Source organism: Hippocampus comes, unplaced genomic scaffold, assembly GCF_001891065.2.
Source record: "Hippocampus comes isolate QL1 unplaced genomic scaffold, H_comes_QL1_v1.1 scaffold68, whole genome shotgun sequence".
Classification (NCBI taxonomy): Eukaryota; Metazoa; Chordata; class Actinopteri; order Syngnathiformes; family Syngnathidae; genus Hippocampus; species Hippocampus comes.
In genome coordinates this window covers 5,281,819-5,306,542 of record NW_017805625.1, presented here as the reverse complement: position 1 = coordinate 5,306,542, position 24,724 = coordinate 5,281,819, and the positions used below count along the sequence as shown (strand labels likewise).

General features: G+C 42.5%; 3 protein-coding genes across 3 annotated transcripts; all 3 read right to left on the bottom strand.

The window, feature by feature from the left end:
- Positions 1-436: 436 nt before the first annotated feature.
- Positions 437-2,033, bottom strand: LOC109522119 (mitochondrial intermembrane space import and assembly protein 40-like). The gene is made up of 3 exons (XM_019880416.1): positions 1,779-2,033; positions 1,399-1,497; positions 437-1,171 (listed from the first exon to the last, which is right to left on the bottom strand). The coding sequence occupies exons 1-3, from the start codon at positions 1,798-1,800 to the stop codon at positions 834-836; spliced, it is 459 nt and encodes a 152-aa protein (XP_019735975.1). The 5' UTR covers positions 1,801-2,033; the 3' UTR covers positions 437-833.
- Positions 2,034-2,486: 453 nt separating this feature from the next.
- Positions 2,487-7,918, bottom strand: sec61a1a (SEC61 translocon subunit alpha 1a). The gene is made up of 12 exons (XM_019881343.1): positions 7,783-7,918; positions 7,137-7,204; positions 6,979-7,044; positions 6,236-6,314; positions 6,012-6,143; positions 5,810-5,919; positions 4,864-5,017; positions 4,604-4,764; positions 4,306-4,503; positions 3,949-4,140; positions 3,771-3,847; positions 2,487-3,496 (listed from the first exon to the last, which is right to left on the bottom strand). Exons 1-12 carry the CDS (start codon positions 7,787-7,789, stop codon positions 3,310-3,312), a joined length of 1,431 nt encoding a protein of 476 aa, XP_019736902.1. The 5' UTR covers positions 7,790-7,918; the 3' UTR covers positions 2,487-3,309.
- Positions 7,919-15,496: 7,578 nt separating this feature from the next.
- On the bottom strand, positions 15,497-20,969 carry ip6k2b (inositol hexakisphosphate kinase 2b). Its single transcript, XM_019881270.1, has 6 exons — positions 20,382-20,969; positions 17,975-18,206; positions 17,726-17,889; positions 17,437-17,612; positions 15,962-17,247; positions 15,497-15,866 (listed from the first exon to the last, which is right to left on the bottom strand). Exons 1-5 carry the CDS (start codon positions 20,593-20,595, stop codon positions 16,651-16,653), a joined length of 1,383 nt encoding a protein of 460 aa, XP_019736829.1. The 5' UTR covers positions 20,596-20,969; the 3' UTR covers positions 15,497-15,866; positions 15,962-16,650.
- Positions 20,970-24,724: the final 3,755 nt, after the last annotated feature.

Genomic DNA, 24,724 nt, shown 5'->3' with positions numbered 1-24,724 from the left:
TTCAGCAACAGCTATTTAAACAGCAATGGTGCACTAACACATGTAGACAGACAGACATAATACTCAGATAGTCTTTATCCGATAAGAAAAACAACTCATAACAAAATGACTCTGTCATTTGACTGCACGACGGTATAATACTGCCCTCTGATGGCCAAATTCGGAAGTTTAGGGTTTCAGACCACACCTGTCTTCTTGTGTGGAGTTTGCATATTTTTGCCATACTTGCGTGATTCCCCAAGGTACACTGGCTTCCTCTCGCATTTCAAAAGCACGCATGTTAGTCTCCTTGAAAACTTAAAATTTTCCTTCGGTGCGAATGGTTGCTTTGTCAGTATGTGCCATTCAAACAAACAAAACTTAACTACTGAAGCTGAATTGTTGAATTAGGCAAGCAACACCACAAAACACTCGGAAAAATGTAGTCAAAGATGAATCATATTAAAAAATGTTCATCGGTATTTATTTTAACAATTTGAGTGATTTGCACGCCATCGGAAGAGTTGAGGTAAATATTTTGCGTCTGCTTTGGAGAAGACTTGGCCCCTCAGGTAACAACACCCTTGCGCTCAATTCTTAAGTGCCTTCATCAGTCCACCCTATGCAGCACAGCACATACAAATGTGTGTAACATACATTATACACATGAAATGCAAATGACACAGCAGTGAGAATAATATGCTACAAAGAATGGACATTTGTTCTGCGATCAAGAGTTTGTGTGCTCAGTTTAGTATGTTAGAATCAAACACTTGTACACAAAACCAAAAATGTGACTGAATAACTAGTACACCAAGGTTCACCTAAAGTCTTCCCAAAACAGAAGGCATTTATTAGCTTTCCAGCGAACTGGCTTGTGTGCCACTTGAGTCCTGCACAGGGTCCGATGTGGACTTGGAATCAACAGCTGTGGCTTCTTCTGAGGTCTGCTCTGCGTGAGATGCATTTTCTTCCGATACCTTGTCTTCTTCTTGCGGATAGAGTTCTGGATATAGTTGCATGCACTCTTGCATTGCTCGGAACTGATCCAGACACTCTGAGCCTTTCACCTCCTCTTTACTGTAGTGGAAACAGGAGAAGGCCTCCTTAAATTCAGTCCCACAGGGACCACTGGCCATCCCACCCAGGCAGGGGCAGTTCCAGTTAATCTCCCCATTGGGAAGAATCAAGCCTAATAAACAGAGATGCTCAGAATGAATTGCCCATTTTAGCAGTTTCAACTGTAAATATACCACACTCTACGATCTGTTTTAGTATAATTTCAAACATTAAAAAAGAGTCAAGATGACTTCATTTCAATATACTTCCTTGACACTAATTACTAGTTTCCTATTTTTCCGGGCTGGACGCCATCTTGTGGCATTGGCGACTGCTTTCAAAACTTTTGTGGTTCCTCACCTCGCTCCTCATAGGGATCATCGGGGTCTTCCTCAACAAGCTCGGCGCTGCTGGGTGTTGCATGATCCTCTTTGGTGACAAAGATAATTTTGTCTTTACCTGTGTGGAAACGATTACAAACCACGTGGTTCATTTCATGTTAGTTGAAAGGGAAGGAACGAATGACTTAACATTAACATGCTACCGAGTCAAGGTTAAGTAAACAACTGAAAATAAATACTAAAATTCTCATTTGATGTAGCGTATTTTCACAAGTCTCCATGCCATAAGACAAGAAAAGGACACCTTTAGTTACTGACTAAACTTGCGTCATAATTAAATAACTTCCATGTATAAACTGTATGAATGAGGTAGGCGAGCTAGCACGGCGTACAACTTACCCTCTTGCTTGACAGTCGTCATTTCTTCACAAAATGAAGATGTGAAACCCGTTTTTGTGCAGCAGCAGATCGCCGGTTACAATGGGTGTCATAGAAACATGTCACAGTCACACGACAAGGTCACAACGTGTCAAGCATCCTCAAGTGTTTCACAACTACGAGCGATGACCCGACTGGTGGACTCCAGGGAGCTAACCGATTTCCCATTGAAAGAAGAGGAGCTAATAACTAGCTTTAGCACAAGTCTTCTTCATCTTTTGGTTCGTTCTTGGACAACTTGAGCAAACACCTATTGGTGCATTACCGCCACCATGGGGTATGGAGTGTGGAGAACCTGTTTTCACTCGGACTAAGAGGAGAAAGGAAGAGAGAATAAAATTCATATCCTGCTAATATCTACTTCGCTCCCATGTTGCAATAATCTTATATTTCTTCTTTTCTGAACAGTCTCGACATTTCTAAACTATTTAGAACAAGAACATCATTTTTTTTTCAAAAGATGAATCGTTTCCTTTTTCCTAATTCTGCATTGATTCAATAAAAACATTCTGTAAATTTACAGACATAATACAACTGCTATAAAACTGAAAGTGTTCCCTATTGTCACCTGGATTTGATGTCATGTATTTTTCGAGTTTAAGCCTTCAGATTTATAAATTACAAATGATCACCGTGTGCAGCAAGGCAGACACAAATTGAAAACTGGGAGTTCTTCCAAAATTGCTTTTATTGAAAACGTGTTCTATAAGGTTATTCTGAAATGCTTTCATGTTTTATAAAGTATTCCAAAGACTTTATCTTACACTTAAAACAAATTCCAACACATGGTCTATGTACACAAAACAATAAATTATCTGTCGAGGGGCAGGTGATGAAATGTTTCTCGAAGCAGACAATAAAAACAAAAGAAAAATGAACATTAATATGACCACAAAGTTAAAACTGCAGCTCCCCATGATTGCCTTTTATTAAAAAGTAAGACTCCCATCCTTTTGTTCTTCACTTATATGATGTTCTATTAGAAATGGCCACAGGAGCACCATTTGAGAAAGGACAGTACTTGACTCCATCACGTCTGACACAGTTCAGCTTCTAGTCTGCACCTTCCTTCATGTTCGCAGCGCATTAGGGAAAAAAAAGTGAAGTGGAACAAGAATGTCTAAGAAATGTGACAAGGTTGTGTGCTTTTATGCACACAGCAGGCAATTGGGTCATCATCATCCCAGCCAAGTATGCCCGCATCCTGAAGTTCTATCATGTCAGTCAGGAGTGGAATAAAAAGGCTGAATGCTCCAGACAACGGCAGCCTTTAAGTGAATACTGGGGAGCTTCAAAATTGAATTAAAAAAAAAAAAATCCAACTGTCAAGTCTATTGCGTTTGTAGATGCGTGGCGGTAGCACAAGTTATCTCATCTCACGACACCTCATTTGATGTGAGAATCCTGGACGCTAAAATATCCTGAAGACGGGAAGCTGATGATGGGAGTGCTTCACAAAAGGTGTCAAAAATACACAGGATGGTGGCAGTTCCTAAAAGAAATATCCCCCCAGACTGCCTACTTCACTTTGCTCTTTGACAAAAATTTCAAAGTACTGATAAATGATGGTGACAGCCAGCAGGATTCCCGTGCCTGAGCCAATCGCGCCGAGGAAGTCAGCCATCACGGATAAGCCGCCGATACACAGTCCGCCGAATGCAGCTGCAGTAGGTATGTACCTGGAGTACAAGCGGGGGACACCAAGAGAAATCATTTTATCATCTTTTAAAAATACAGTACAGCAAAGTGCCACCTCTTTTAATGATTATCACAAAGCCGAATTTTAAACTATTATACTTTTACATTGTTATATTTTGTCCCCAATGTTTTTTTTTAACCCTCTATTTTCTTTTGTAAAGTGCATTAAACATTAAAAGTATTATTATTATGTTGTATCTGTTTGGGAAGAAAAACAAATATTTCACACTAGCTGATGATGTATATAAGATTCACCTGTTTAGTTCATGGACCATAGAAGTCTCTCTGTGTCCCCTCATCACCATCTGCTGCTCTTTCAGCTGTTTGGCCACCTGCACGACAAAGAAAAGTCATTATTGTTGTGAGTCAGGGTGAGACTACGACAACATGCTGGTGGAATTAACTTGAAATGGACAGAGAAGTTTGGTCTTACATCTTTTGCAGAGGAGCCCGAGACTTCGATCCAGGTTTTGGAGAAGAAGGCACATGATCCAAGCATGAAAGCAATATAGATAAGTGCGTGGACTGGATCCTCTAGAACTGATCCAAATGACTCAGGTGGGGAGAGGTAGTAACAAAGACCGCCGACAGGATACGCCCGAGCTGGACCACCACTTGAAGCGTCCTACGGACACAACAAACATCGCTGTAAACAAACATCCACTTATTTGGCATTTTCTCACTTCGGTGGTGTCAATATTATTTGTGCATTCATAAAAGTCAAACGCGACTACAGTACTGGACCGTTTCGTGCAGAATGCAAAAGCCAGAGATTTGGAAGCGTACTTACAGACCAGGTTCCGAGCAGATTGACCAAGAAGTTCCCACTGAAGCGTGTGGAAAGCATCTGGGATATGACGTACAAATTGGAGACCAGCGCAGACTGCAGGATGATGGGAATGTTGGAGGTGTAGAAGAGCTTGATGGGGTAGGTGTTGTACTGCCCACGGTAGCGAGCTGACTTGATTGGCAGATCCACTCGGAATCCCTGTGATAGGAGACGAGAGGTCAAGACATCTTTTGACAACGCTTCCTGTACGTGCACGTTAGGAGCTTTGGAATACGTGCGCACGTGGAAATGAACTCACTTGAAAATATATGACGACAGCAAAAACAAAGACTGTGGCAATGAGGTTCATGAGGTTAGGCAGGTTCTGTCTGTAGAAGGCCTCTCTCAGGGCGCGCACTTTGTCCGTCCTGGTTGCCAGCAGATGGAAAAGAGCGATGATTGCGCCCTCAAATTCGGTGCCTGCGGACGACATTGCCATAGCAAGGACCATTGGAGATACAATCAAAGAAAAACACATTTAATCTGCTTTTTTTTTTTTTGGGTGCGGTTTGTTTTTACCTCTGCCTGTATTCACAGTAGTCGGGCTGAAAGCCTTCCAGACGATTGTCTCGCAGATGTTGGTCGCGATGAACAATGAGATGCCCGAGCCAAGACCGTAGCCTTTTTGGAGCAACTCATCCAGCAACAGTACGATGAGCCCGGCCACAAACAGCTATGGAGGAAAGATGTGCGGCGTTAGCAGTCCACCTTTCCCCCAAAATCAAAACATATCTCGTTTGTTCAGAGGTCCAAAAACAAGTGCGAGACTGTATTGCGAATATGTCAAAAAGTGGGACTTGAACAATGTTGGGCATTTAAGTTGTGGCTTTCATTTCTGTCGAGATGAGCTGTTAATAGTTGGTTAGCTTATTTAGACAGACGAGAGAGCGAAAACAAAAGACAGCCCACGAACATTGCATTATGGCACAATCAGGACTTGCGGTCTGACTAGATGTTAAGATGGCAGTAAGAGGAAGTATCGCTAACGAGTGGGCAGATGAGCTCAGTCGGATGATGACAACATGTCAAAAGCAAAGTGAGTAAGTGTTGTGACTTTTCTCTATTTTTTTTTTTTTAATCCATGCAGGGGCAGCATTATTTAGGCATTTACATTACAGTTTCTAAATCTAGCATAAAGGCAAAGATCCACCTTCTGAAACTAGGGCCAATTTAACAATAGAGGATGGCTGAGAAACTTTTGTCAGGGGAAATAAAGTACTAATTTGTTTTGTTTACTGCAAAAAAACAAAAAAAACTGTCCAAAATATGTCTAAATATGATGAAGGCACAGCATATTCCTCTGAATTACATTTGAAACATCAGCTTGAATAAAGTAAAAGGGGGCCCTGTAAGCAAATGCAAGTGGATGAGAAATGCAAAAAAGAAAAATGGATTGCATCAACATGGATTTGAATTGCAAAACGTCTCTCCAGTCCTTTTGTCCTCATCTTTGAGTTGGCCATACCTGAATGATGATGAGCAGGCAAATTCCCGCTCCCATCTCTGAGGGGTCACCATACATGCCAGTCATCACGTAAACAATAGCTTGCCCAATGGTGATGATCATTCCAAACACTGAAAGACATTGAAACGCATCAGCCACCTGTCTTGAATTCAGTCACCCTGTGAAAATAAGAGTGTAGTCCTTTTTTTGTTTGTTTATTTACATTTCTGCGCTCCATTGAAGAGGGCTCTGTCTTTGGGCGTGTCTCCAACTTCGATGATTTTAGCCCCAGCAAGAAGTTGCATAATCAGGCCCGAAGTGACAATAGGGGAGATTCCCAGCTCCATCAATGTGCCTGAGAGGACATTCCCAAGTTAAACTGTGAAGCAGCCATGTGCCACGCTACAATATCACGTGTTTTATGAAATGCGCATTAAAGACACATACCTCGATTGGAGGCCAGAATAACCCTCATCCAGTAGAATGGATCTGCTGAGTCTGATGACATGATGCCAAAGAGGGGGATCTAGAAGATAAATTGTATACATTTCTGTTTATACATGCCTCGCTACTACATACAAACAAACAATCGTTGAAGACAGTTCAATTGTAGGTTCACAAAATGATGTCTAAGTTAGCGTGCTGCTAATCTATCGTGTGTGTTTTATTTGCTGCACAATTGCACTATTGCAACTTATTAGTGACAAAAAGTAATCCAGAGAGGGGATAACTGTTACAGTAGTGCAAGGTAAAACAGCACACCACTTACTAACTAACAACATTACAATCTTAGTGGCGTTAAAACTGTTGTCTATCTAAATAGGATGTTAGTGTATGTTGCACTTGAGAAGTTGTTTATGCTGCTGAACCAAAGTGATTCCTAGACGAGGCACCCAGGTGTCACTTTTTCAATTGCAATTTGTCTGAAAATTATTATTTAGTCATTACAAGAGTAACATATAGTGACAGACAGAACTATTAAATGTTCTTCAATTAGATGGCAGGAGCTATCATACAATCGTTCCCCAGTGTGGGACAAATAAAGGATATCTTATCTTATAAAACAACTGCCTTGGCTCTATAGTGGCTTAAATAAAAGTATTTCTCGTGTCGTGGGCTTTTTGCAACATGTGACAAAAGTGTCGAAAAGGCAGTGATCATGGTTAAATTACAAAAAAAAGTAAACTCACTTGGCAGCAGACGAGGAAGATGAAGAGAGTGATGGCTGTCCATAGAACTTTCTCTCTGAACTGGATCTGAACCGAGACCATCGTAACATGTTTTACAATACACAGTGTCAAAGTGAATTTGCATTTTATTGTCCTTTAGTCGTGAATTGAACACTCACCTTTCTTTCAGGTTTTTGGATTTCTGGCAAAACTGCGCAGAATGGCTTGATCACTTCCAAGAATTTGACTGGAATGAAGAAAAAGAGAACATTTCTCAGATGATTTCAGCTGCTCATCCGTGAGACGTGGCAATGAATGAGGGACGGACTTTACACAGCGAGAAGAATCGACGCTGATAAACGTGAAAATTAAAACAATAACGTCGTAATAAGATCGCTTTTATAGTTACACACATGACAAATGTTTGTTTACCGCAGCTAGCGGGTGATTAACATCAGAAATTGACAACGGAACGTCGGCGGTGTTATGCGTCGTCATCACTAACTTCCATGTTAAAGGATTTGAATGAGTGGCTAACAAGTTAGCACAAAACGATTGCAGTCTCCCAAACGACAGCACTCGGGTGTAAATATCCGTCATAAACAATAAATGTGTTGTTTTCCCAAACAGTTAAGCTTACTCACTATACAAATTCACAAGCTACATGTGGAAATGGGCAACACTTTTATGAAGCTAGATGGCAACGCCAGCTAACATGCTAACTTGCAGCGCTACTATCTGATAGTTTACGAAATCAACCATTCACTAACAAACCACGGACCAAAAAAATGGTGTTAAAAATCAAGCAACAAAAGGGACACTTACTGCCCATGGTGTCCCGATCGTCCAATTGATGTCTCCTGTGTTACGACAACCAGACAGCCAACCACAGTGCTCAATCTGGGGAAACGCCGGGAGCTTGCGTTCGTGCTTGTGCTTGCGTGTAGACAGTGGAGGAGTAGCCCAACAGACACGCTACCACTTGTCGGGAAAGTGTGTGTTGTCTCCTCTGAACCAGGAGACGGCAGCAGAGAACTGTACGAGAGATGTTCAGCGATGATTCTTGCACAGATTACAGTCACAACGACCCAAACCTTTATTGAACCAATGCACCCATTTTACGTGAGGCAAATGTCACCGCACACTGCAAGGCAAAACTCTTACAAAACGCATGATTATTGAAATATGATGATGTCATCCCAATTAATTGTCAAATTTAGTTTCTCAATGTGAAATCTAGGCCTGTTTAATTGAACACAAAGCTGAAAATCGCAGGAAGCCCTGATTTACTCCGTTGTATGGCTATACAAATTTACTGCAACCCCTGCCATCCAAAGGAAAAGGATTTAATTGTTCTGCATATCACTATACTTCACTGGCATAGTTAGAAGATTCATATGTCATTAATAAATACTAATCTTTGGACAAATTCAGAGAAATGTGCAACCCTGATGATCTTTCACGGCACACTGGAGTAGGACAAGTACAAAATTGGCGGTACACTGTATCAACTATTACACCTCCCCTTTTTTGCCATCTATCAACTTCCAACAGCAAAAATGCAAGAGTGCACACAAAGGCAAGTTCATACAACATTTTCTTAATAAAGCGATCATTATCACCGATCATTATCACCGTTTCTCCTCCACCAGTCAATACATGAATGTGTTCATTTACAATGACATCATCTCACTTCAAGTCCTCTCACACCCATTGAAATGAATACATTTTAAACTGAACATTTGTAAACCATGAAAACCTGTAAGCAACTGAACTACTAAAAAAAAAAAGCCGGTTAAGTGCGATTCTCATTATTCAGGAATACGATGGCAAAGGCCTGTCTTTTGGAGAACATCCTGGTATCAGAGTGTGGAGGACAAACTAAAAGTTAAAGATGAAACAGTTTTATCTAATAAACAGGAAACAGTTCTCCAAATGTTTGCCTACTTTCTTGATGGTCCTTACATCGAGATTTTGTGTTTCAGCCTGAATTTGAAGTTATAGTGCTGTATTTCATCGCAAATAGGCAGATGAAGACAGGTGTGAGCGCGTGAGAGTGGTTACATTCTAATGGATACACTTCCATGGGAGGCAGTTTGAGGGAGGATGGTAGTGGTAATGAAATGAAAAAGAAACTGAGTGGGAGCAAGTCACAAGACCATGATTTCGAGCTCTGTGAGTCACTTCCTGTCTGGCTCTCCTGTCTTTCTTCCATGCACGGCTATACACTGGGGCTAGGGGGAGCTATAGAAATCTATCTGGAAACCTCAGTCCCACAGCAATTGATTGATTGATTGATTTAGACATTTACTTAGGTTTACTGTATCATTATTATTTTTTAAAGTTCACAAATAAGTAGCGTTTTGTTCCAATACAATTCCTGTTTCCGTGTTTGTGCTGCAGCTGTAACGTGTGTGTTTGCGAGGGCAGGAAAGGACAGAGTGAATCTTTGAGTTACTTAGGCATGAGGGGCGCATTTGAAAATATTCTCAGAGCGTGCAGTGGTTCACTGTGACCGTTTCAAAATTTACAGCATTGCTCAAATTTATCATTTGGCTATTCAGAGTGCACTAAAATTTGCACGAGACATTTGGCGACTCGGACACGGTGCGCCAGTGCTGCTTACGTTCGGCAATTTTAGTTAAAAAAAGAGCCCGGTCCAACTCCTGAAGTAGCTAGCACCAGCTGCAACTCCTAAGTACGGAGCTTCAAAATAGTGTGCAACAAGCATTCCCCAATAAGAATAGGGGAAAGAGCAAGGTAATGCCATGAGAGCTCAAATGGTTTGCCACGGGAAATCCCCTCTATCTATGCCAACAACTTATAGTGAGACAAAAGAACAATTAAATAAACTTCTATTAGATAGAAAAATATGAAATTGACATATGTATCCTCTTTTTGTGACAATTTTGTTTGGTGGTGTGCCATGCTATTTTTCTAAATTTAAAATAGATGCCTTGGCTCAATAAATGTTGGGAAACACTGGCATGAAGTACCATCCAGTATGGAGGTCTTTAAATTCACAGGACTTGCCATCTTCTATGGTCATCACAGGCAGAACGGAGGCAGAATGTTTCCTTTGTGATTAATTCCCATGCCATTGTGTGGTGAATTCAATTGTTGCAGGTAAAGAGATGTTGCCAAGGATCTAATTATGTCAATGTGTGGCACTGTCATAATACAGGGAGTACTGTCACAAAGGGGCATGGAAGTAGCTGAAAACCCCAGCTCTTCCATGATGCCAATTTACCAGAAAGCTAGTGTGACAGAGGCTTTAGAAACGATAACCTCATTTTCCGATCCGCTTCATCCTCACAAGGGTCGCGGGGGGTGCCGGAGCCTATCCCAACAGTCTTCAGGCAGTAGGCGGGGGACACCCTGAACTGGTTGCCAACCAATCGCAGGGCACACAGAGCCGAAAAAAACCACCCACGCTCACACTCACACCTAGGGACAACTTCGAGTGTTCAATCAGCCTGCGATACTTGTTTTTTTTGGAATGTGGGAGGAAACCGGAGTACCCGGAGAAAACCCACGCAGAGCACGGGGAGAACATATAAACTCCACACAGGAAGACTAGAGCTGGAATTGAACCCACGACCTCTGCACTGTAAGACTAACGTGCTAACCAGCGCCGTGAAAGATTTACACCGTTCACAAAAACACAGCACTATAACGCTGCATGAGATGTACTGGCACCCATCCAGCCTTCAAGTAATTAAATAGGCTTGGTTTTTACTGAACCATCTTGCCAACAAAACTCACGTTGCACTTCACAGGAGGGAGTGTGGTATCACGGCATGCAGGAAGTAGAAAATGTGCGTGATGGTTTCGTGCAGCCATTTTTTACCAACCACAGAACCAAGAAAAAAAACAAAAAGAGATCACCAATTTCTGTGAGCAACAAGCTAAACATAACCACCCCCCCATATCAACTACCCTTAAATGGAATTTAGCCATAGATTTTAATCCAGATTACTACAGATGCTCTCTCATTCACACCCACCCTGTCTTGGCCTGGGTTATTTTTAACGCCTCCACACAGATGGATTCTGCGGGACAATTGAACGTGCTTGCATGGATTTCCCCTACAGCATTTTCTGTGGTTTCTGTTTCATAACACACATTTATCACCATCATCATCATCTCACATGCATACACACCCACATACACCTTTGTTTAGTGCACATTTCTACTGTGGCACCTGATAATGTAGGCCAGCAACTGGTGGGAAATGACGACACATTTAAGTGTATTATATTGTATTGTTCCTCTTATTTTTGTTCTGTCAAGACTGTGCAGATATTCCAGATATGGTTGAAGAGTGAAATCATGTTCATTCTCCTTTTATTTGGCTATGAAATCTGTCACGTTCTTTAGCATACAACAATGGGAAGTTGTACATTTGCAAGGAAAAAAAGGGAAATATGAAACTAAAGTCTTAATTTTGCAAAACAAATAAAATGTGAAAAAACTTATTTTATTTAAATGAATTTTGAATTTATGAAATTAAGTTTATGTTCATTGAGCAGTAATGTAGTGAAAAGGTCATTTTAAGAATTATAGCACATTATTGTGAGAATAAAATTGTAATATCACAATGTACACATGCTAAAATGGCGAATGTTGAGGACGCTGCCATTTGTGAGTCTTCAGAGTTGCTTAACTTTTATGCGTTTTTTTAATTACCAGACAGCTGTTTATGTATTTATTTTTAAGCAATCAATTAATTGTGTTGATTGACAAATACTTCGGCAGATCTCTATTAAGACATGCCGTTGTGTTGATTGACAAATACTTCGGCAGATCTCTATAAAAAGACATGCCTGTCTTAAACTGACGATGATAAACACCAACAGTGTGTATGCATGTGTCTGATATTAAAAAAAAAGTCACATTCTGGAAATGCTAAATTGCGTCTTTCACCATTTTGATCACTTTGTTGTGTGGGGATTGGAAAGCATTCGTTTGTTGATGCGGCTTCATCATCTGTTGGAATGTTGCTCGACATGCCATGACATCACTCCCTTTGGAGTATGTCACTTTGGAGTTGGGTCAGGCTCTGACAATTTCTGAGTGCACCTGATTAGATGTCCACCAGACCAACGTGGTTACGAGCCTCCAATAGCTAAGCAACAATTAGATAAGTATTTCCACAACCTTTGAACTGTCACGACTGCCATGGCGTTTACGCACACAATACTATGTGTGCACTGCCGGCCCGCCCATGGTACACATTTACATTGATAGTTATGCGTGTCCTTTGATCCTTGTGAAAACGTTGACATAATTTGTAGAGTAGACTTAACCTTCACGGAGAAAAAGCCTTTCGTGTTTGTGTTGAATCAATGCAAAGGTCTGTGGTCAACTCTTAGAGGTAAAAATCAATATGTATTGAAATTGGCTCCTCAACAGAGCGAGTAAGATATGTTTTTGTTTAGGCAGGTCAATGCAATCTTGTTTCTGCCTAAAAATAGGTTTGCTGCGACACCCTGATAAACAAAATAGATACACTGATATTAAACTTGACCCTCACTTGTACAATTTCATCAGTCAATGTGACAGCAGTAATGCAGCATGTTGCCTCGCGATATGAGTCAAATTCATTCCGTGACAATGCTTGTAAATCAAAACATTTGGATCTCAATTTATCATTTGCATAGAAATGAATGGATATGCCACTAATTCGTTCCAGCCTCCACCCAAATGTTCGTGTTTTTAATGAGGAAAATTGCACTCTACAAAATTGACTTGACATAACATTTACTTATAATCAAATAGAATGTATTAACCAATTTGTGCATCACGATTAATTAATTGCGACTCATTCTGGTGTACTTCACTATAGGGCAATGAGGGGCAGTACTGTAGAATACAGTCCTGAAGAAACAAAGAGGACTTCCACAAGTACTGTGACTCAGTAAATAGCAGTCATATTTGTGACATTTTGCAGCGGATAAAGAAATGGTGCCTGTGTTGTCGCGCCATCCGATGAGGCCTACAAATCACAACTCGCGGTGCCTCTTATGAAGAAGCCACTGTGCATACGTGTGTGCAAACTACCACGTTTAGATTCATGCGTCATAAACTCAGCGATATTACTGTAATCACAAAGTCACTTACGCCATGTTCCACACCATCCAGTGCTATTGAGGTCAGCCTGGGTTTATTTGTTCTTCCAGTGTGTTGCATAACAGTCAAGATCCAGAGGCTCCAAATCTGATCACATTCCAGGAAATCTGTCAGATTATACAGTTCATGTACTGTAGTTTTTGATTTAAGTAAATTTCCTAAACTAAAACAGCAGGATGCCACTTGGGTTTATGAGGCTGAACGTCTTGATAGCTGTTGCTATAAAGCTGCCTCATTCTCATAAACAAACATGCACTTCAGATGGCTCATGACAATCAAATACTAGTCGACAATGATCAAGCATACATTTGCGCCCATAATAGATATTGGTGTTATTCCGCCGGCTTTAAAATTCTAAGAGATGGTGACTCCCCCTTCCTCCAACATTTTGAAAACATACATGCTAGGTGAAATGAAGATTCCAAACTGTCCGTATGTGTTCATGTGACCCTGAAATTAATTGGCTGGTGACCAGTCCAGTAGGTACAGCTGCTAGCCCTTTGCTCAAAATCATCTTGAATAGACATTACATTATAACACAGAGCCCCTCCTATGACAGGTGAGGCTGGTGGTCTTAAGACCCAGAAGTGGACAATTATATCAAAGTAACAAATAAACTTTAGGAAATAAAGAAACAAAATAACAAACTAACCGAGGACCGGGTGTGGCAGTGGCAGAGCGCTCAACAGCCAAGGTTGTAAAAGAACAAGAAGGAAATGAGTCCAAACGTAAAGCACTGGGAGAACCCAGCTCTCAAAACGCTGTCAAAAACACAAAGCCAATAACAGAAATTCGCTAGTACATACGCTGAAACTTCTAGGAACTGACAAGACATTCTGCCGAAGAGTGAAAGTCTGGCCGGAAGCGAAATACTGGGTGTGATGAGTGATGGGGAACAGGTGTGCGAGGGGCTAGGCATACCGGACTATGCCCAGACATGAAAACAAAAAAAAAGACCAGCACAGGAAACAGAACTTCCACGATTTCAAAATAAGAGGGAACACCGAATGACTCACAGCAGGCTCCACTTTGACGACTAGTGCGCAGAAAATGGCGACTGGACAGGCAATGGTTTAAGTAAAAGTGGGCAGCTTCGTTGAAAAAAATAAAGAAAGAAATCAAAAAGTTAATTACAGCATATAAAAGCTGAATAAACATCAAAACATCAGTGCAAGTGATGACACTTGAGAGATGTGGAGGGGCGCATGCAGAGAGATATTAAACTGTACATTATGCAAATGACATTTTTCGTAGATTTTTTTCTGAATAACCGATGCAAATGACAGCATAATGTTCAAGTCATGAATCTTAAGAGATTCATTTGTACGTATTTGAACCAAGGATGGCGCTGCACCGGGGCTCTAGCCTCATCAAAAATCTGTGGAACCTCAGTTAAGCCTCTCCAGCATTTTATCCATCCATCGAAAATCTGAACCGCTTATCCTCACGAGTGTCGCAGGTGTGTGTCAAGTTACATTAGAACACAGAGCTCCTTCTTAGCAGCTTTTCAAATCTTGAATTCATTAAACTTGCAGAGTAGCCTGCCTACAAAGGTTCTCAACAGGGTTGGAGTCAAGAGGAGAATGGAGGGTTGGGGAGGCACATGATGAGCTTCTCTCCTTTTTGGCCCATGATGCAGAGGTATTCCCTGCAGCAAAAATGTCTACTTCCCGTTTTCTCAAAAGTGTTCGGTCTCACTGGATTTGTCCATCCCTCAGCGGCCTGTGGCAACTTGCTTTGTGTTTCCCTTTTGCAGTTATTTTGGTGTTTGTGCTTCTGGTTTTCACTTTTTTCTTCTTTCAGCTTTGCTTTGTGGTTTTGCAAGTTTTTGCTTCCACTTGGTTTCTATGGTTGCCACATTTTTCAGTTGGATTGTACACTTTTGGGTTTGCATCATTCCTGTTTTTTGCAGTGCATTTGCCTATCAGTTGCTGTATAAAACACCCGTGAAAAGCCAAGTTGTGATTGTATTCGGGTGAAAGGAGCGTAATGGAAAAGGGTTTAATGAGAATAGGTTTGTACCTGAAACAGACAATTGAAAGAACTCTAACAAATGACACCAGTGACAATGCATTCCCGTCCATCACGTCATTTATACGTCTTCCAGTGCTGAAAGACATAGTTCGGAAAGTGAAGACACCTGTCATTCAATTGCTGAGCATGTTGTTCCTCTAGGTTAAAAGTGTACTAATGGTGTGTGTGTGGGCTGCCGAACACTTTCTAATGCTTCCTGCTTGAGCTGCATGCAGCCATTCAGGTTTTCCACGTTATATAACGTGTAACCTTGCACAATCCGGTCTGCGACATCGCTGCAGGATGGAAGTTAATTATTGTGGGTGTAGTTCAGGCTGGTGTCGTGCACGGCGTCACACTGTGGGACATTTTTCCTCAAAGTACCACAAAAGAATTCTTACCACAAAAGAATGTCTTTATTTTCAAGACATCGCTAGCACACAGGTATACAAGCGAGCTTTTTCGGCTCTCTCAATAACAAAATAAATTCAGTATTAGAACATAGAAGAGTGGTTATTTGGAATGTGATTTTTTTTCCCCCCATTTTCAAGAACCCCTTCAAATAAATAGTCTCTTGGTAGCTAGTGATTTCAAATCAGTAAATGCTCTTGAAGTCCACATTTAAGGAATGAATAGGAGAAAGTCCAAGAAAAAAACCACATTGGTAACAAAATTAAAAAAAAACAAAAACTTTTTCTTACAATGTCTTTTGTTTGCAAGAAATTAAATACAGAGGGCAACTGGTGGAAAAAGGCAAACACCTTCTTCTTTCTCCAACTCGTCCATCCTGTATTAAGAGTCCATCATTTGTTTGCAAGAAATTAAATACAGAGGGCAACTGATGGAAAAAGGCAAACACCTTCTGTCTCCATCTCGTCCATCCTGTATTAAGTGTCCATCAAAGTGCCTGATTGGACACACAGAGCACGTTTCTTACAAACACCAACATAAACACAAAAAGTCCTTATCAGGAGCTTTCACTACTGATTGCTACAAGGCTGCTGACCTAGCCAGCCAAGGTCAGCCCTTAAAGTCCCGCCCCCACTATTAATGTGCTTTTCTCTTCGGGACTGGCAGTGGTAACTGCACTCCCCCGAAAACACCAAATGAACTCACGCCACAGGTAAAGCACCAGGTCAGACTCATTGAACTACAGTACACTTGAATTTCAACCATCTAGATCACCATTGCTCTCTCGGAGAGAATGCACAATAAAAGGAACCTGGGGAGTGTCCTCGGATGCTACAAGTCTTTTGTGGCTGTTGCCAGACCGCAATCTCGGTCCTCCGACTGTGCGCAAAAGAAAAGGAGCAGTCTCAAAGAGGGAAAAAGTGCGACTAAGGGCTCAGGCTGCGCCGTCCTCTGGCGGGTGAGGGCGAGCGGCAGGACACGCCGCGCGCTCACCCTCTTGACCCCGAGGTTCCCTCCAAGCAGGCGGGGAGGGTCGCACCTCCAGGACGGTGGACCTCGGAGTAGCGGGGTGTCGGCTTGTCGGGCTCATTACCCCAGGTTTGAAATTCAGAACATGCGGGTCTCCCGTTGCGAGCCTCAGTCGGTGCTGTGATCCTCCAGCTGGGAGATGATAGAGATCAGGTTCTGTAGCCCAAAGATGAACCCGCTATCCTGCCCTTCGTGCACGACGCTGTCCTCGCCGTAGTGGCGGCAAGTCGTGTGCGCAAAGTCGATCATGCGCACGTCCACGGCGGGGCTGCTGGAGTCCGCCGGGCTGTGGGAGGAGCGACCGCTGCTACTGTTGCCGCTCCCTGCGGCCCCGCCAGCGCTGCAGCCTGCCGAGGACGAACGAGGGAACCCGAAAGCCCCTTCTTCCTCCTCCTCCTCCTCGTCAGACAAGTCATCCTCTTCCCCTTCTTCCCCGCCACGGTGTCGAGGTCGAGAGGGCGTTCTGGGAGGGTCCCCGTCATAGATGATGAGCAAGGAGCTAGAGTAGAATCGGTACGACTCGCAGGACTCCAGGGCGGCTTGCATCTCGCGGAGGCGTTGCAGCACCGGGGATAGCAGCTCGCGCCGCAGGCGACGCCCATCGTGGAAAAACTGGTAGAGGGCCTCCTCGAAGCCTGCGAAGGTCAGCTTTCGGCCGTGGTACTTATTCATGAACATGAGCTGGCCAGAGTCTGACTGGTACACCTGCGAACGTCAAATCGAAAAATGAGCAAACCAGCATCAAATTCATGGTCCACTTGACTCATGCGATTAATTCATTACGTGATCATGTTCAAGAATCAATTTGGTCAGATCAAACACTAGGGACTAAGTCATACGATAAAATAGGCCTCCACAAAATTTTTGCCCCAAACTGGACAAACTGGTTTTCACCTGCATGCCACAGAGCCGCACTCCGATGGAGGCCGATGTGCTTTGTTGACACTTGCGGATCTGATTGGCTTTCTTCTCTTCTGATGCGTCATCGCCATGTTGGCGGGTCCCCATCTTCAAGTCCAGGACACACGGGACTGTGTAACGCCATGTTAGGTTCTCCAAAAGGATGAACTCTGGGGAAGCGGGTCAAGGAATGCACAGCGACACGAGACCAAGACGACACGTGCTTACTACGAACAAGGACAAGCGTCACGTGTTCTGTGATGACAGCAACATGGAAGGATACTGTATTGGTTGCGGTGCTTTGCATTGTCCTTCATCCTCTGTAAGTGCTGCTGGTGACATTTGAGACTCCAGGGATTGTGTTTGATCTGCGGCACCATGTTGCCCTTCTCTAGGCTTAAGTACAGGACCTCGGCCTGCTGCTGCGCCTGGACGTCATCACGGTAGCTAGCAAAGGACACACAGACAAGAAGGTCAGCGTTTTGTATCACAAAGTATGTTCCCCGTTAAATGCGCAGAAAGGCAACTTTACCTCATGATCTTGTCGTCTTTGCGGCTCTGCCGAGCTCTTTCTTTGCTGTAGTTGTCATTCTCTAAGTGCAAAGGGGCTTGCTTTTTGTTGCTCCACTTTAACATCTTGCTCTTGGGCTCGCAGTCGGTCGAGGGGTCCTTGTTTTCTAGGTCGCCCGATTCGCTATGAAGAGGGTAAGCAATGAGGCACAGGTTCCCTCCTTCGTCCTCTTCGAAACTGACCGACACGACACCTGTGAAAAAGGAAGACAGGATCGTTTTAAAATAAAAAGACCTCATTCAACAAGGAAAAAAAAAAAAACACGAAGAACAGTCACGGCAATGATCACACACCCTTGATGCAAAAGATTTATATTTGAATACACAAAAGGAAAACTGATATTCGGCTAATGAAAGACATGACAGACATGCCTGAAGTTTGTCATTTCAAGCACATTGATGAAAACACTCCGAATCAGACAAGATTTGCTGACGAAGAGTGAACACAACTCATGTATTTATTAGACAAGGCATTCTCAAAGTTTTACACAACCCCAATCGAGCAGAAAAGCCTTGATACTTGAAAAGAGTTGAAGCTGTGTGCAAACATTTGATCTGGGGTGAAGGTAACCCAAACAGAAGGGTTTCCTAACATTTGTGAATGTTTAGTCGCAGATGCATAAAGGGCTTTGCAGTAGCTGGCGGTACCTCGCACATCATACACATCATGGCTGTTGATGTAGAAGGAGCAGACAGGATGTGGTCAGTACACTGGCAGAAATACTGACGCAGTCGCCGATCTCAAAGGGCAAAACGCTTTCACAAGACAAGGCAGCCCTTTTGTCAGCGAGTGCGCTGCTTCTGAGAGCCTCTGCGCGTTAAAACTGCGGGCCTGAGGACCCAGCAGCCACGCCGCTTCCTGAGCTTAAGTCGTGTCTGACGTCATGTATGCTGACATCAGCATCCCGAGGCCCTTTCGCCTCCTCTCCACTGTGGCCTGATGGAGACTTGCACAGTCATCGCGCCACAACTGGCCAGTGTGGGAACTTGTGACACAACTGCTCGGTATTCTTATGAAATGAATATAAAGGCAGCAGAGGTGGGAACTTGATGACTGTCGGTTTGTCCTTGGGACCTTTATGTTGCCAAGTATACATTTGAAAACAATTGAGTTATACGTGATGAAGTACACCCAAATGTTTCAAAAGATTTACAAAAGTGTTCCATCATTCTAGAGTCTAATGTCAGCTCATCCTGGTAGTCTGCTGCGTAACTGTTCAGACATCACTCACACACATGATCTTTTTATAGGACCATGCTGCATTTTGGTGGAGTCAAATAACATGGATGTCTTACCTCCTTAACAGATTCCCTTGGACATGCGTATCCATAGGTACTAATGGGGTAATATGAGGTCTTATGTGGATAATAATAAGTAAACTACAATAAAAAGGATGTAAGGTAATGAACCAATTCTCGGTTAGTTTGCGGCAACATTTCATATTTACTTTTTGTTTAGAAGTGCTTTCAAATATTGCACTTTTAATGATGAGAATCATATTGATTTACATTGTGTATGTATTCCTCGATATAAATAAAGCTACCTTGCCTTACAGAGCCACAGCATCCTGTGGATCAGGGGTCAGCAACCCGAGGCTCGCATGCAGCTCTTTAATCCTTCTCTTGCAGCTCTCTATCTATCTATCTATCTCTCTCTCTCTCTCTCTCTCTCTCTCTCTCTCTCTATATATATATATATATATATACAGCTAGGCCTTTATGCGTTTCTAACTAAGCATTCATGTATATTTGGGAACAATTCATTTAAATTTTCAGTCAAGTTTATGTGATGCTTTTGACCCTGGGAACTCTTTTATGTATTTTACATCGCTACATGATACTGTATTAATTGCACAAGATTTAAGCCTGTGTGCTGCCTTGGAAGGGTAATCTGCTCTGGGCCTTCAGAAATTGTGCTGGGGGATGCATTGGATATGGAGTCTGAACTGCTCCAGATGATGTATGTGGCAGTTTTTTTTCTGCTTAATTAGATATCCCCCCCCCCCCTGTATTAATGGTTTCTACATTTGTGACTTGATAGTGGTGAGGTTGGTAATAAGACCACACCGAAGTCCCAGCTGCCAAATGCAAGGCCCGTCTCTGCTTTGCCATCTATTGAGAACACCACGGAGGTCTTATCATCTAGAGAACATTTTTTGGAATATTTGCTGGTTGCCACATTCTATTTTGGGCCTCTTCCGACGAATCCTACCGCAAACTATTCAAGCGAACGTCCATGTGTAATTGCAGCCCGCATACACCACGTTATGTAACGCTTAGCATCCAGATGAAAAACATGGTAGCTAGTTTGTCACCGCCATGTCAGACGTCTTCCGTTTTGAACACCCAGTTCCCGGAAACGGTCTTACCTTTATACTGAGGGGTGAATTTCCTCATTTCGGCAGGGAGGCTCTTGTAAAACTGATGCTCGCGGGGAATGAGAGGCTTGCAGATGGTCTGCTCCCCGAATCGCAGCACGCAGGAGTGTCCCCCAACCTGGTGCACGAAGGGTTCAAGCATCACCCCCTTCCCCGAGTAGGGAGTCCCATCCGCCTGCATGAGGGCTTCCAGAGCGGGACTCATCCTCACTGCGCATCGGACATCTGAGCGTGGTGGACCCACGTCGCGCGCGAGACGAGAGGCTCGGCCGCTCGCCTGGCTCCCTATCCTGGACTTCTTTGCTATTTAGCCCACAGGGGGCGCTGCCGGTGCCCTGCTCAAACGAGCTGGGGTTGGAGGAAAAAAAAAACAAAGGCTGAGCGGAAAGGACGGAGGCAAGAAAATCCTTTCTACCCTTCGAGTCACCTGTCCTGGGACAGTATATAGCCCTCTTCTGTAGAACTATATAGTCTCCGCGATTAATTTCGTGTCATCAAACGCTACGTGTGCGTCATTAAAGGCTGATAAAAACGTATGGGCTTGACGTGGACGTTTACTGTCGCGGTAGTGTGGCTCAACTGACGCACCAGTTAAAGTCCCTGCTTGGTAAAGATCAGGAATCCCCGCCCCAAGCCACGCCTTCCCAGCGAGGATCAGCCAATCAGGAAGGCGTTGTTGTCGCTGGGAGGAGACAAGGCGTCTCGGAGAGGATCACGCAAACAAAGGAGGGGAGAGAAAGAGAAAAATAACAGGGGGAGGGGAGAACAGGAAAAATACAAGACAAAAACACAACACTGTAGGTCTTTTTTTTTCTTTTTTGCTGTTTACTTAGGTTGCAGGTTCTCCGCTCTTATTGCCCCAGTGACAACCTGCAGCTTGCGTTATAAGGTTTGCATTTAGTCTTCAAATGTGAACGAGTAGTAAAACAAACCCAGGAAGAACATGTAAAGTGCCCAGTAATTTTCAAGGTTTGCATTAATTTAATACAGTACATATATATTCACAATCACAATATCAGTGGCCAGCTGTGCATTTGGTACCTAAGCCTTCACTGGGGATTTACCAGAATTGAGCCACTTATTACTTGCACTGGTGCTTGACAATTATAGAACTCATCAATAATATATTACTGTATACAAAAATGCAATTTAGAGCAAAACACCAATGTGGCACATGTATCATCTTGAGCTGTTCAGAACTAGTTTTCATCAACATAAAAACATGAAAAGAAACCATTCAAAAACCAACTGAAAAAGGATATAATGTTATTAATGTGCAGATCGCTACAGATGTGTTTTCGAGTTGGAGTTGGCTGTGTAACAAGTTTTGCTCTGACCAAACAATCAGAGGATGGTAAAATGCTCGCTGGCCCTTGGAGGACCAGAGGCAGGTACAGTAGCCATAAATTGTACTCAAGTAGGAGTACTGGTACTTTAGAATAATATTCAAGTAAAAGCAGTCCTTCCTCCAAATAATTACTTGAGTAAAAGTAAGTAAATATTCAGTGAAAGAAACTACTTAACTGGTGAGTAACTTCTTATTTACACGAAATACAAGACAGAAATGTGCAAAATCAGATGTTGTCTTACAATGTCACTTCAATGAAAACAATAATTTTAAATAAATTTCAGTGTCATTGTTTTCCCATTTTTAGGCAGAAGCTGATGACAGCATGACATACTATATATAGCTGCTTGTTTTCCAAGTCTGTGAAGTAAACATGGATTGAAGGTAAGAACCGGAATGTTCTGCCTCTTCTGACTACAAGTTTCATGCCATTGTCTCCTCCTTCGTGCCACTCTGAACGAAAATTAGTCACTTTGAAAACTTAGCTTCTCTGGGGCCGTGGAGAATTTGTGTGGTCATATGACTGTCTGGCTCCATTTGCTCGGTGAAATTGATGTGAAACATCATTACTGGTTATGGTGGATTGGTGAAACAGTCGTGTGACAGCACCAAGGCAGAATTTTCTCGGGCTAGCAAAAACAAATGGATCGGGCGAACAATAAACTCTAGACAAAAATAAAAGTGGTGAGCTGAATGTGGCTAAATGTCACAATCAAAGTAGTAGTTTCTCCGTTTACATTAAAACTACCCTGATGAGCACAATTTACACAAACTGCGACTAAGGTAAAAGTAACAGTAAATGAAGCACATTAGGACCCACCTCCGATTAGGAGGAATTTAAAATGACATACAATACAATACATCCTGATTTATATAGTGCTTTCACAACAGCTGCAGCTGTAACAAAGCGCTTAACAAAACAGTTAACATAAAGTAAAATAATAAACACAACACATAACATAAAACACAGATAGCCGTGCAACCCTAACCACTTTTCCCTCACATGCTGTGTTTGCTGTGTTGTTTAAAGCAGTTATAGATGAAAGAGGAGAGAATCAAAGTGTCCTTTCACCATTTGGCAGAACATAGAAGCTGAAATCTGATAGGACGAAAAAATCTTACATTCCATACACTACTGGAAATGCTACAAATTGAAGAGAATAGACTGTTGGGAATAAATTACCGGTAATACAATTTCAAATCTAAGAATTTAGGCTGTAAGTAGGTCAGTGCTTCTGATAATAATAACCATGAATGCCCACCAGTGCGGTAGGGATATTGGATCTAAAAATACATATTTTAATGGCAAATGGAGTGGCTTCTAAAAAAAAAACAAAAAACATCCTGACCACTTGACATATTTTCAGTAATTATGTTATCTTGGTTGCATGTTGCCCAGTGCATTGCACTTGAGCTCACCAGCAGGAAACATGACCAGCTGCCTCCCACAGAGCCCCCCCCTCCCTCACTTGTGGTGGACTAACAAGAGTAGAGCATGTACACATTGTAACACTCCCAACATCTCATGGGAATTGTATGTCCAAATTGACGACCCCGTTAGAGTGCCACCGTACCGGCTCACCACGTCAGCTGGTTTGACCGTTTCACCCGAGACATGCTGATCAAACGCTCTTGTGTGGACAAGCTGGTGGACTGTTGTTCAGTATGGAAACTCCCTCATAGGCCCTATGAGGAAGTGTCAAACACATGGCCGGTGGGCTAGATCTGCCGAAACCTTGCCACAACCCTACTTGACTTCTGTTCAAAACTAGCCATAAAATAATAAAAATGTAATGCAGGGACAATTATGTATTTTTATGGAGTAGTATTGAGGGCTACCCCTAAACACACAACATACAGCATGAGAAAAGGTTGATTATGGACCTTCCAAAAAAAAATTCAGCTGTCTTTTTCCGTCCCTGTTTACAGAAAATATTCAGTAGTTTTGTTTGCGTTTGCCTTTTTGACAAAAGGCAAACTTCTATTGTACCCAAGGGCAACCTTAATGACTATGTCCACGTTGAAAACAAGTTTGACACTCCTGTAAATAGGGGCTTTCGAATAACATCACATTGCCTTCTCCCAAGCAAGGGAATTTCTGCATCTGGGCGTGGGAATTGTTGACCAGTGCATTGGTGGATGACATTATTGTCAGCATATCGAGTCAGGTGTCAGTGGCTGTCAGGTGGTGGTGCGTGTAACAGTGGCTTTGTTTGAAATGCTTTTTTGTCTTTAGTCATAACATGGTTTCCATGGTTGATGTAGTCAGTCACTGAAGGTCACTTCAGTCTACTAAATACAGAATAAGACAATTCAAATGTGAATGTGTTAAACAACATGAATTGATTTGTCAGGTATTGAACATCTTCAGTGCACCTTGACTCTACTAGCCGCAAGCCACCAACAAATGATGGTTGCTGAAGGCAAACGCCTCAGTGGAAATCCATGTTATACATTTGAGTTCACTGTCATAGATGTAATGGTGGCTAAACACATACCACTTTTTCAAACATGAGAGACCCCACACATCACGAGGCGAAAAAACCTCCACCTGATGTCCAGCTTACTCCCCAAATTTTTGGACTGTGGACCAGTTCTAAAAAAAACCCATTTTATTTTCAAATGTGTGGTGTTTGTCATGCTAATATGTAGCCACTTAGCATCATGATGCTAAGATGTGAGGAACATTTTATTTTCAAATATGTGGTGTTCGCCATGCTAATATGAAGTCACTTAGCATCATGATGCTAAGATGTGGGGAACATTTTATTTTCAAATATGTGGTGTTCGACATGCTAATATGTAGCCACTTAGCATCATGATGCTAAGATGTGGGGAACATTTTATTTTCAAATATGTGGTGTTCGACATGCTAATATGTAGCCACTTAGCATCATGACGCTAAGATGTGGGGAGCCGATGTGATGTAACCAGGACATTTCCTGGAAGCGCTTCTGAACGCGTCAACCCCATGGGCTGGGTCTTC

What these genes read in the sequence shown, in the direction of transcription:
- LOC109522119 (XM_019880416.1), bottom strand. Translation starts at nt 1,800, where the DNA reads ATGACGACTGTCAAGCAAGAGG. An exon ending in GACGACTGTCAAGCAAGAGG is followed by an intron (nt 1,498 to 1,778) that starts GTAAGTTGTACG and finishes GTTTCCACACAG; the next exon opens with GTAAAGACAAAATTATCTTT. An exon ending in TGATCCCTATGAGGAGCGAG is followed by an intron (nt 1,172 to 1,398) that starts GTGAGGAACCAC and finishes TCTGTTTATTAG; the next exon opens with GCTTGATTCTTCCCAATGGG.
- sec61a1a (XM_019881343.1), bottom strand. An exon ending in TCCAAAAACCTGAAAGAAAG is followed by an intron (nt 7,045 to 7,136) that starts GTGAGTGTTCAA and finishes GTCTCGGTTCAG; the next exon opens with ATCCAGTTCAGAGAGAAAGT. An exon ending in ATGGTCCATGAACTAAACAG is followed by an intron (nt 3,497 to 3,770) that starts GTGAATCTTATA and finishes CTTGTACTCCAG; the next exon opens with GTACATACCTACTGCAGCTG.
- ip6k2b (XM_019881270.1), bottom strand. Translation starts at nt 20,595, where the DNA reads ATGAGTCCCGCTCTGGAAGCCCTCATGCAGGCGGATGGGACTCCCTAC. An exon ending in AAAGACGACAAGATCATGAG is followed by an intron (nt 17,890 to 17,974) that starts GTAAAGTTGCCT and finishes GTCCTTTGCTAG; the next exon opens with CTACCGTGATGACGTCCAGG. An exon ending in TGCGGCTCTGTGGCATGCAG is followed by an intron (nt 17,248 to 17,436) that starts GTGAAAACCAGT and finishes TGACGTTCGCAG; the next exon opens with GTGTACCAGTCAGACTCTGG.